The sequence below is a fragment of the Centropristis striata genome, chromosome 6, assembly GCF_030273125.1.
Source record: "Centropristis striata isolate RG_2023a ecotype Rhode Island chromosome 6, C.striata_1.0, whole genome shotgun sequence".
Classification (NCBI taxonomy): Eukaryota; Metazoa; Chordata; class Actinopteri; order Perciformes; family Serranidae; genus Centropristis; species Centropristis striata.
In genome coordinates, this window is record NC_081522.1 from 8,327,320 (window position 1) to 8,339,225 (window position 11,906).

At 41.0% G+C, this 11,906-nt stretch overlaps 1 protein-coding gene across 1 annotated transcript in view; it reads left to right on the forward strand.

Moving 5' to 3' along the window:
• Positions 1-11,906, forward strand: part of ldhbb (lactate dehydrogenase Bb) — a 55,851-nt gene that overhangs the window by 27,500 nt on the left and 16,445 nt on the right. The window contains exon 2 of the mRNA XM_059334727.1: positions 4,787-4,971. Within this exon, the coding sequence (XP_059190710.1) occupies positions 4,787-4,971 (185 nt within the window). The remainder of the gene's footprint in view (positions 1-4,786; positions 4,972-11,906) is intronic.

An 11,906-nucleotide genomic window follows, 5' to 3' on the forward strand; every position in this document is an offset into this window, starting at 1 on the left:
CGGAAATTAAAATTTATTGAAATCTATTTCAGTGGTAAAGTTGGCGGTGTTTCTTGAGGGGGGCTGGCCCTTCTTTAAACTTGCACAATGAGTTTTGGTCAATGAGGAGGTGAACTGCTTTTGTGGCTGTGCTCGGAGGGAGGAATGTGTAGGTTTGTGGCTGGTGGAAACCTGCAGTTAGAGGAACTGGGCATAATGGAAAGGTATAGACTGATCAGCAGCACTCATGTTTAAAATGAAAACATAGTGATCTTATTCCTGCACATAAGTGGCCATAAAATGTCCAGCAGAGAACCACATTAACTTTGAGTGGACTTAAAGAGATAATAGAGTATGACAGCACAAAATGTGTCAATCAAAAGCATCAGTAGTACAAGTAATGAAGAGCAGAGGTTACAACAATGTTACAGAGAGGAAACTATTATTGAGAAGGATGTTGCCATTTCTTTACTAAGTAGTCCATAATGCATATGTTGTCTTTTGAGGAAGTGACGGAACGCACTTTTGGCTCTCCACATAAAACCAACAGCAGAATGCATGACAATGTAAGGTGTTCTGGGAAATGTAAGAAATTATAGGAAGCAGGGATTGGAATAAACTATTGGCCATATTGAAAAGCGTCCTTGTCAATTATCAACACTAAGGCATGGGTTTGCGTTGGCGTTAATGGGATTCATTGCATGCTTAAAATGTAACAATTTTGATTTATCAGGTGTATACTCTGATTTTTGACTGGAGTGCAACTAAAGATGAACACTAGGGCTGTCACTTGTTCCCAAACTCAAGTTCAAATGAATGCAAAGTAAATGAGAATGTGTTCAAGCTAATTCGAACTCCAGCCCCAGGCCTTTTCCTAACCACAAACAAACCCAAAACAATTATTGCCAGTCTGGATAGTTGTAATTGCATATTTCTGTTGCACAGCAAGCACACGATAGAGAGAAAGACAAGAGAGAGGGAATGAGTGTGTGTGTGAGAGAGCGTGAGCCACTGGAACAATTACAAACACACAAGTTTATTGAACAATTATGACAAACAATGTAACAAGTGAAAAGATGAAAGACACCATCAACATTCTAGTGTTGCAGTGCTGCTTGCCTTTATAGAGCCATGCTTGACAGTCCAGCCTTTTAATACATGTTAGTGAATTTAGTATTTGAATGTGAAAAAACAACCTAACAGAGCAGAGTATCCTCAAATGCAGCTGTCAATCATGTCAATGACAGCTTGTGAACTGCAATCAAAATATGAATCAATTCTCATTTCAGTGCATTGCCTGAGAAATATAGTTAGTGTACAGCTTTAAATTCTGGCATTATTTTTACCTTTTTCTCAGCTTCCTGCCAACTTTAAGCTTTAAGAGTCATTTCTGCAAGATGACTTACAACAACCTGAATAGTTGCGTCAGTCCCATTCATGCTTGCCCGTTTTTCTGGGGAATTTTTCTGTCCCTTTTTTTTCTGGCTCTGGCACAGGAAGGTGACGTCGCCATTCTTAATCCCACCTGCAGAGCTTTTACTAGCTCACAGCAGTCAATAAGCACAACACCAGACCCATTTATACAGGCAGCTATTCTAAGGTCTGAAACATGGCTAATTTTGCATGTTGTTATGAAAAAAATAATCCAACTCACAACATATTATCAAAAGCAAATTCTTTCTTAGATGACTGTCTCACGTATTACCAACAATATTTTCAGAAACTGTTTTGCCTCTGCATTGTGTCACCAGCAGGTTTCAGGTGTGCATAGTTTCCCTTAAAGCCATCGTCCAGCAGCTCAATATCCTGCTGAGATGAAGTACGACCTGACTGACTGAGAGACTTCCTCCCCGCTGTCCCTCTAACTGGGCACAGAGTGGGTGGATATGGTTTGCAGCAGTCATAACAAGCATTTTTCAAAATGAGCTTGATCCGATGACAACCTCGGACATATTGAATGCCCGACAGTGTTTTCCAGTCCAACTCTCTGATGATGTTGTCCAACAAAGACTTAGCTCTCCAAATGTATAGAGAGGAAATCGAAAAAAAACATGTTTTAGGAAATGGAGCAGACATCACCCTGGACAGCAATGTTTTAACTATCTTACACACAGCTGGACATGCATGGCTTCCTCAAGTGGCTACAAAAATGTTCACTAAATTCACCCCAAATCATTATGTTGTCACTTCAATTTCAGTCTCACATACAGCATTTTATGTCCTAATGCATGTGGTTACAACACTTATTACTTTACCAGAGTGGGTCCGTCAACTTGCAAAGCCTTACCAATAAACTAATTTCCATTTACTGTCTACTGCTGATGTTGTAAGTACATCTTATCCGTGGCGACTGCCAGCAATAGCCCAACCCACCCATCTGGTCTCATTTTGACACTCAAGGGTTGCCATCTTGTAAGTCAGAAAAAGTAAGAGCTATAGGAAGGTGACAACAGTTTTCCCTCCTAGCTTACCTCCCTGCACCACACTGAGCCTGACAAGCTGCTGAAAAATAGGACCGGGTCACATTTCAGCCTCAAAAGAATGTGCAGGGGCTGTGAGTAACCCTGTGGTCTGCTTCGGCATGTTTGGTCTGGCTCTCCATAATATCATGTAGTGTGCCATTGAGGACCGAGGGCATGAACACCAAAGAGAAGTGCTGAGGGCGTTCCTACTTTGGACCAAAATTCACGCCAAAACCTAATAGTAGCACTGTAATCAGTCTTCCCCCTAATATTAGCACCATTGCTTTTTTCTCCAGGGTGGCGGTTGGTGTGTTTGGCTCAGTGCATCTTCGTTGACCTTAAATTCAGTCATGCGGCTTTGTAAAGCACCTCTTGGCATAATCAGCAGTCAGCACATTAGTAAAACTGAGCATTAACCTTTTTTAAGATAGTTTTACCTGAAGATAATGATACCAATGATTTCAAAAACATCCTTTCAGTTCTTCCTAAAAACAGGGCGGATTACTGAATTGATCTATTATGCGTCTCGGTATGTCAGATGTATTAACTTCTTGAGCTATTTTTGCCACATGGTTTTATCATCGGATTCAGGAAATCTCATGAAACTCCTTTATCAAAACCAGAAGTGCTGGCGATGGCGGGCTGAAGCAGGCGCTGAGAAAGAGTCCAGTTACACAGAGAAATAAATTACATGTCCCAAAAGGACTGGACATGAATTTAAAGATAACTTGGTCAATGCACTTCAAATAAAGGTTGATATTCAATATTGCCCCCCACTGGCAATTGTTGCACCTCTCACGCTGCAGGGTTGCCTTCTACTGTCGCACCTGTGCTGAATTTGCAGGAAAACTCACCAGAGGAGAGAAGAACTTTTCAATTAAACTAGAAGCCGATCTCTGGTCAATCAAGCCACCCAGTATGCGCTCTCACTGTGAATTAAAATTAAAATTGATATCCCCAGCAAGGCCAATATTTTTTGTTCTGCCACTAAATGTCGGCGATTTATCATTCAAACATCCCAGGGTTTTGTGTAGGTACTTTTGGACCTCAGGTTCAGTGGGTTTGATGCTCAGCCAGGGACAATATCGAATCCATGCCAAGAGTCCAAGCTGTGAACGCTTGTCTGAGAGTTACCGTAAATCCTTCTGCTTGCACCACTAAGAAGCTCAGAAAGCCACAGCCCTGCTATTTGCCACCCCTGTGGTCCTTACAGGTAGCCGCTGAGACTCCCCAAATTATGATCTCCGTGTATAGGGGAGCAATGCAAGAACAGAGCTCAATGGATAAAGGCATACCTGTTGCCCCTTATTTTCCTCAGTGGATGTCTGGGGCTGTCAGTTTTCCTCCGTGTTGATTAATCCGTCACTTTATTGGATGTGATCCTGATGATTAATGGCATATTATCCTGGAAAGGTTGCCCTTCTGATAAAAACATTGACATTTCAGATATTTCCTGGTTGAACCTGATATTTGTGCCTGTTTTTCCTTCACACGCTTAACTTATTGAATGGGATACGTGAGCTCAATTAACCATTTACATAATGTCACTGTAGAAATTGTATCAATTGATAGCTGTTCTAATGTCACAGTTGCTTTATTAAGTATTAATTCCCGTTAAATTTGTGAAATGTTCATGTCAGTACATTTGGTCTTGCCAAGAAATGCTTACAAAATGCATGCAAACTTTTATTTCCACCTTTAAAAAAAAGCTAGAAGCTATAGAAGTTTAAGTCTAATTGTTAGCATCTCAAAAGTATCATGGTTCATAAAAGTGGACTTATTATTGCTTTTCTTGATTAACAGTCTCCACAGCATTAATGTTTATATTAAATATGGCCAAAGTTTAATTTAATGCAGTAAACACTCATTCTGAACACTGTTGTTGTTTCCAACAGTTTTTTTACTCTCTGTTTGAGCTGACGGCAGTTAATTACAGAGTTCTTTATATGGTTATCTTTACCAGTTACGTTACTGTAGTGTTAACATTACATACACTACTACATGTAGCTACAACGCCAAGAACGATAATTTCTCCCCAATTTTGGATCACATTCCTGCTGGAACATGTTTGATTGTGTCGTTTTTTCTTCAGAAGGTTTTGTAGGTTTTTTGATGGGGGCTTAAAGAGACAGGCACTACAGTGTTTCAGACAGAAATGTTTTTTTTTTTTTTTTACATCATAGCATGTAAACATGTTGAACAAGTATTAACCTGAAAATTCACTCAAATGGTCCCCTTTAACATTTGAGATCCTCCGTCCTGATAGATTTCACTTGCAAATCATCATGAATTATCATAATGCCAGTATACATGATAATGTTCTTAATTTAAACTTGTTTTTGCAGATGGAAAGAGGTCCAGAGGGTAAAGTCCAACACTGCCCCCACCAGGAGTTCCCAGCAGGGTTCTGGGATCACACTTCAAGGTCTTTCGCTGGCCCTCGACCCCTGCCGAGGCCTCTGTGACGGGGAGGAGCCCAGATTGAGTGGGCAGGAGGAGACAACACACCATAGCTGTGTGCAACTGCACAGTGAGTCTTTTCGCCTGCTGCCATGCTGTAGCTGACCGCAGGATTGCAGTGTTTACTTAAGAGCCGGTGCATAAGAGAAAGGCAGACCACCGGCAGTCACCACCCGCCGGGCCCTGGGCAGGACCTGGGGCTCATCTTTGTTGAAAATGGCTCTGGAACCTGCCACCTCCCACCGGGCTGGCCTATATTTAGAAACAAACTGAAAAAGCTCTTCATTCTTAAAAAGCTGTTTAGGTTTCCATTGAGAAGGGGGTTCAGAGGAGGACGGGTGGTGATGCTGCACTCCTGTGGTCAGAGAGGTGCTTCTCTTTGCCCTGGACTCACCTGTGCAAGATATTTATGTTAACAGCTTACCTGGGATGGAAATAGTCTATGTCCGAAGGACAGCCAAGTAAAATGTGATTAAATATGAAAACAGGTCCTGGGAAATCTAACAAGAGACATCGTTATCATTACAGCTAACCAACAGCACAGAGAGAGGCCATTATATATGATATAGTGCTTAAAGACAATCATAACTACATGTGAAGCAACTCCCGGTCCAAACCAACACCTATATTTGATTTAAAAAATGAACTTAGAAAAACTGGGTCAAATTTAATCTATAAGGTTAAACATTGTCCAGAAAAAATAAAAAATAAAAAATTCACTGGGTGAATGTAATCACATAGCAAATCTATGTTATTAACATTAGTAGCTAACTGATGTTAATGTGTTATTTAATTGTGTTCATTAATTAAAACAATTAAAAACGTTCACAATATGTTTAATGCACCAGTATTTACTGGGATGGCTAGCGAGGTAGAAAAACATTTAATCAACTTGATTGTGCAGTGCACAAAACAGGACTTTGCAGTGAAAGAAAAATCTGCCACAATAAATTTCCATGGTATCTTTAATAGTCAAAACTATGCATTTCAGAAATGAATAACTAAATAATGAGCTTTTGTCAACGGTGCTACTTTTTTTTAACCAGAATATAGGATTTATGTCCTAAATCCAGATGTCGGCTTTCTCGGCTGGATTGAAGTTTCTCAAAACTATTTTCTAAGTATGTGGATGTTTAATACTTGACTAATTTTGCTCCATTTGCTAAAGAAATCAGGTTGCATGTTTCCTTCCTAATGATGTGACGATTTGCTGACTCTGCCTTTTTCTGTTTGCGTGCTCTACTACTCTTCCCACTTCTTAACGTCTCATTGAACTCGGGAGGAGGGTAAATCCAAGACAGGACATGCGTATTACATGTTTTCATTTGCCCTCATATATGCCTGAATAGTGAAACAATCCCTCTTTTCATGCCCATGGTTTCATTCAGTGGGTGGCGAGAGCACCACTATGATTGAGGATGAGGGAGCTGGGTGATTTTTTCCAAGGTGAGCACCTCATGGGAGATGACTGTTCGCTGCCATTAGTTTAAGTGCAGGAGTGTCAGTTAACCCGACACTGGCACCAGGAATACTTAATGCCAGATGGAGGGAGCTGTCCTTGAAGTCGTAACAAGCAGGCGCAGAGAAACAAGCCTTTATTCAGTGTGAGAGAACATAGAAAAAATTGATAACTTAGCAAGGTTACCACAAAGTGTATGTTAAATCCCACATAGGAAAGGGAGGGATAAAGGAGATTGAAGGGGGTGTGGAGGGGCAAAAGTCCAAAGTGGATAAAAACACAGTTTAGATGTTGCTGACTGTAATTTTTGATTGCGTTCAAAATACGCAGGAATATAAAACAAAGCAGCGGTTGTCACGCTAAAGGGTCCAGCTGCTTAAGAGGTGTCAAATTATTGTACCTCAGCTGGATACATCGGTGTTGGAAGCCAGGGGGTGAGAAAGGAGCCAAACCCAGCAGACTTTGGCACATTTGTCCGTCACCGCTGGCACGGATGAGCCACGCTGTGAGGCTTCAGAGCATCGATAGGCCCCCGGTGTTTTAGTACCCAAAACTATGAGCTGCTACAAGAGCTGAACCATCAAAACTACCTCCTGGAAGGACAGTAAACATGACGACAAGTGCTTTTTCCACAACGGTCCACCTCCTAGTCCACTGACCAAATAAGTTCTGATGTAGGTCCAGCTAAAGAGCAGTCCATTCAGGCGCTGAGGCACTATGAGGCCTGAAAGTTTCAGTTTTCAAGATTGAATAAATAAGATCATATCAGCTTGAAGTACCAGGTTTTTGGGAATGTGTCCTGGCTGCAGTAGAGACGAAGCTGAGAGCTATTACTTAAAATAACTCGACACCAGAAGGACCTCAAATCCACCAGTAAGGAAATTACAAACACAGTCATGTCAGTCTATGGAAGCGCCTCACACAAAGGTCCCCAAAGAGCTTGCTTGTTGTCAGCTTTTATAAAATCCATTCCCTTTTCTTTTTTGGGACTTAATTGAAAATTGAGCTTGAGTCCTGCCAACGATTGCAATAAAATGCTGAATGCACTGAGCTGTTGGCATGTTCCCTGATCTGGCACTTCCACCCAGGAGTGCTGCTGAGTCTCTGTTGATTGTCCACTTCTCATTCATTAGGTACGTTTAATGCTGACGCTCCCAAACGGTGATTCCTTGCCTGAGTGAGGGTCCTGTGAGCTCAGAGCCCAGGCATCCGGCAAAGAGAGGAAACAGTCGAGGGGCATGGTGGTGTCACAACCAACACATCACAGGAGGCTTTTGAGAAGTCTTTGGCTCTTCCCATACTTGTCCGGTACCAGTGTTCAGCCATGCGGACAGAAAAACTAAGCAGAGGCAGGTCTGTTGAGAGCTTCGGCCAAGTTAAGCACGGAAATATTTCTTTCCTGTTAACTCAAGAGTCTGGCAGTCACCTGTGTGAGGTTGCCCTCTCTTTTAGTCGCGAGCCATCGGCCGTTCGGTTCAGCCGTGTCAGGCACATTAAAAAAAGGCCAACCTGGTGATGAACCATGAGCAAAGTCAAATATGTGGTTTCTGAAATTCTACAGTGTGTTTTGACACTATATTGCACTGCATATTATTGTCCCTTCCCTAAGAAAATTTTCACTTTGCTGGTTGTGTTGGCTAAAAACAAATTCCCTTAGTTGTTGAAGTGTAGAGTTGCAATGAGTTCCTGAAGGCCCTGTCATGGGAGCGCCAGGTCTGCGCTCAGGAACAGTGGATACATTTCTGTTTGGGCACAGCTGGTGATTGTGTTTGGCGTACAGTAGCTCACTAACACATGCACTACTTTAAACTGCATAAACTGATTTCTTTTTTGGGCTACATGGATTCAGCAGAAACAAACTGAAAAACACAACATTAAATCACTTATAGAGTTTATTTGGGGAACTTGTCAGCAATCAGTTTTTTATTTAGACATCCAGCAGATATGGAGCAACCATAGCATTCATTTGGAGTCGTGTTTCTGGCCACTTGAAGCGAAGCTCTCTTTGGATCTAGCTGTAGACAGTGTCCTAGATAGTTTAGAGCGAAAGTTTATTTTAAAGGAAGAACAACGTTTGACTTTACACTCCTGTTTCACTACGAAAAAGGTTTTAGCCTTGCTTCCGACAGGATTTGGCAAAAGCCTAATCTACCAACTAGCCCTGCTACCGCTCGCTGCTGTAACGCCTGAGATCTCGATACGAGCCGGGGGACAGCGGAGCCGCCAAGAGACCCGCAGCAGCTTGTCTATTGCCCAAAAATCAGTGGATGTGTGTGGCTGAATGACATTAGGGAGGATAAATAATCTTGCAGAAAGCGAGAACTGGAGAAGCAAAGCAGCAAGCAACATTCTCTCACAGACACACACACACACACACACACACACACCAACACTGCCGGTAGACTGTGAGCAGCCAGAGCCAGAACATGCTGCAGAAAAACGTTGCAGAAGCAGAATTGAGCATTTTAGTCTCTAAGTAGAGATGGGCTAGTCTGGCTATGTAAACATCAGTCATGTTCATGCTCGATGCTTCCTCGAATTTCTGTCGCTCTACATACGTCATCTGGTATAACTGATACGATTGGCTAAGAGCTACCTACAGACGCTTATCATAGACATTCGTAGCGCCCAATAAACGGCTCTGGACGATCATAAACCACGCCTCCTCTACGGAGAAATGAATAGCTCGTTCCCAGACTAGATCTCATTTGTGATATAGTCTGGCGTTAGCCAGGCTAGACAATAGCTGCTTATCATGTCTGAAAATGAGAACTTCATGGAGAGTCAGGTGATAATTAATACTTTTTGGCACTTTAGGCAAAGTGATATCTGGTGTGTGTGTTTCCGATTTGGGGTGAACTGTCCCTTTGATATTAAATCCTAGATTATAGCATAACTATTTTCTCAGGGTCCATGATGTCCTGAAGTGTGAAGTGGATAAAAGATCGACATCAGTGAACCTCCTTTGCGTTGCAGTGCATTCTTAGTGGCAGAAGAGGCACTTTCAGCTGCTCTAACAGATCAAATTTGTCTCGATTTTTTTATGTCAGTGAATTACATTTTGAAGAGATGGATGGCCTACATTAAGTTTTCCTCCCAATGATCCAACATGGCGTCCCAGGGGTGCCTCACTGTGGAGACTTGATAGAAATTCCTCATTCACTACATGAAAGTTCACACACAGTTATGTTTGCTTTAAGTTCAGTGAGGACATGAGCAAGTGTGTCTCTGTACTAAATGGCCAAATAAAACGGGAAAGCCCAAATCATTATAGTAATGCAAATATGTGGAAGAGTACTTATGATACAAACAGGCAGGAGGCCAACTGGGCATCAACAAGGGTCAGAGAGGGAGTCTCATTTTTCCTTCTGACAGAAATGTCTACAACTAAGCGTGTGTCCTTTAAGTTTGGATTGTCAACAGATGAAAATATACTGTGTGAGCACTACTGGATGGTTGTTCCGAGGCCAGGACACACAAAACTCAGCTCCTGTTAAATACACTGCCCCCTCTGCCTGCATCCTACCCTCTGAAGCTGCCCAGGACTTGATTTAATTAGTTTGGCATACATAATGACATCCTCTGAGGATTAGAGATTGTTTTGATAGATTAGAGCAAAAAAACCTACGTTTTTTGGTTTTAGATGGTGCAACAAAATGCTGGGGTAATGTTAAAATCTTTAACTTGTCAAAAAAATACACCTTTATGAGAGAACTGTCTGTTAGTTATAATGTAAATGTGGATCAAGCAGCAGATGTGTGCCCATGAGGTGACATTGTGCTGAAATGTCATAACTAGGTATAACTAAGTATGTGTTTTGTTGTGTCAGTGGAATTGGATCAGACATCCTCTGGGTGGTAAAGGTTGACTTTTCCTAAGCTACTTCTGTGGTTGGCTCAATTGGGATTTAGAAATGTTTAAAATCCAAGATAAACTCAACCGAGGAGTCTGCGTTCAACATCTTTCTACATGATCAGAATTCCACATTTAGAACATGGATGTTTTAGTTTGAGACGTGTTTCTTTCCAAACACCATATAACATTTAAGTAACTACACCCAGGCCTTTATTTTCCCATAAACTGCTTTTTGTCTCTGCCAGTTGTTTCATTTGTTCTCTAGATTTATTTAACAATCATCTGTCAAGAAGTGTTGTCGATTATACTGACAGGTCGACATCAGGTGGAGCAGTTCCATTTTAAATGAACTCATTCCGAAAATGTGAATGTTGACGATTAAAGAGCGAGCTTTGATCATTTTTCAGAGGCCATGACTGTTATGCTTAAAGAGGCACTCTCTATGTTTCTTGGCCCATGCCTTATTTTCTGTATAAATTACATACAAAGAAAGCTTAAGAGGTGTTTCTCAAGGGCTCAACATTTTTTATGCTTACCCTCCATTGGCAAATGCACTATGGAAAAGCTGAACTATACTTGAAGTGCTGTATTTTAGTGTGGTTTGGAGCTGAGGTGGGGATCAATTGCTTGGTTTCTGCAGCAGCATCCCAGAAAGCCCCAGAGAGGCAAGTCTGAAAGACAGGTGGGGAGCCACACAGTGCCACCTCAAACCACTGTCCCCACTGCAGGAGGGGAAGGCCTCACCACAGGCTTAGAGACCAGCATGCTCTGAGACCCAAGACAGACAGGAGGTGGTCAAACTCTGCCATGTCTGTGTCAGGTGTAGGGCTCAAACTTTTGATTATTTTCATTATTGACTCCTCTGTCAATGATTTGCTTCAGTTAATCATTTAGTCTATCCAATATCAACAATACAAGAACTATTGCCTGGCTCCAGACCTCTGAATTGCTACCCACATCTCATAGTTGTTCAATGATTAAATAAAATAAAACCAAACAGCAATTCAGTCATGTTACTATAAAAAAAATCCAAAATGAGATCTTAAAAATGTCTGTAGAGTATAACAACATAAAAGGGACAAAAGTAGACAGTCGACTAATAAAGTAGTTGATAGACAGAAAAATAATTGCCAACTATTTTGATAATCAATTAAAAGAAGTATTTTTTCATGCAAAACTTGCAGAAAATGCTGTCTTCAACCTCTTAAACATGAGTTTTTCTTGGTTGTATATCATATTATATGAATATCATGGATTTTGGAATGACAAAACTATAAATTTGAAGACATGCCCTTAGGCCTGTCACAATAACACATTTTTTAGGATGATATATTTTCCCAGAAACTATCACGGTAAATGATAAACATTGGAATTGAAATGTGGAAAATAAATATATAAATATTAAAATATCCTAGATAAATAATACATAAATAAATCAACTAAAACCAAAACAAGTAAAATAGACTGTTGGGCTCTGTTAACAAAACATTGCAATAGGATAATCATTATGTATTATATTATCTCATTATTAAAATAACATATAAACAGCTGGAATGGCTGCTTGGGAAATACAGGGGTTTTTGGCAATTCGAACTGCCTGTCAAACATTCCCAGCATTACTTTAAACACAACACAAAAAAAGCACAAAAAGTCAATATATTGAGTCCAGAAATATCATGTCTATTTTTATA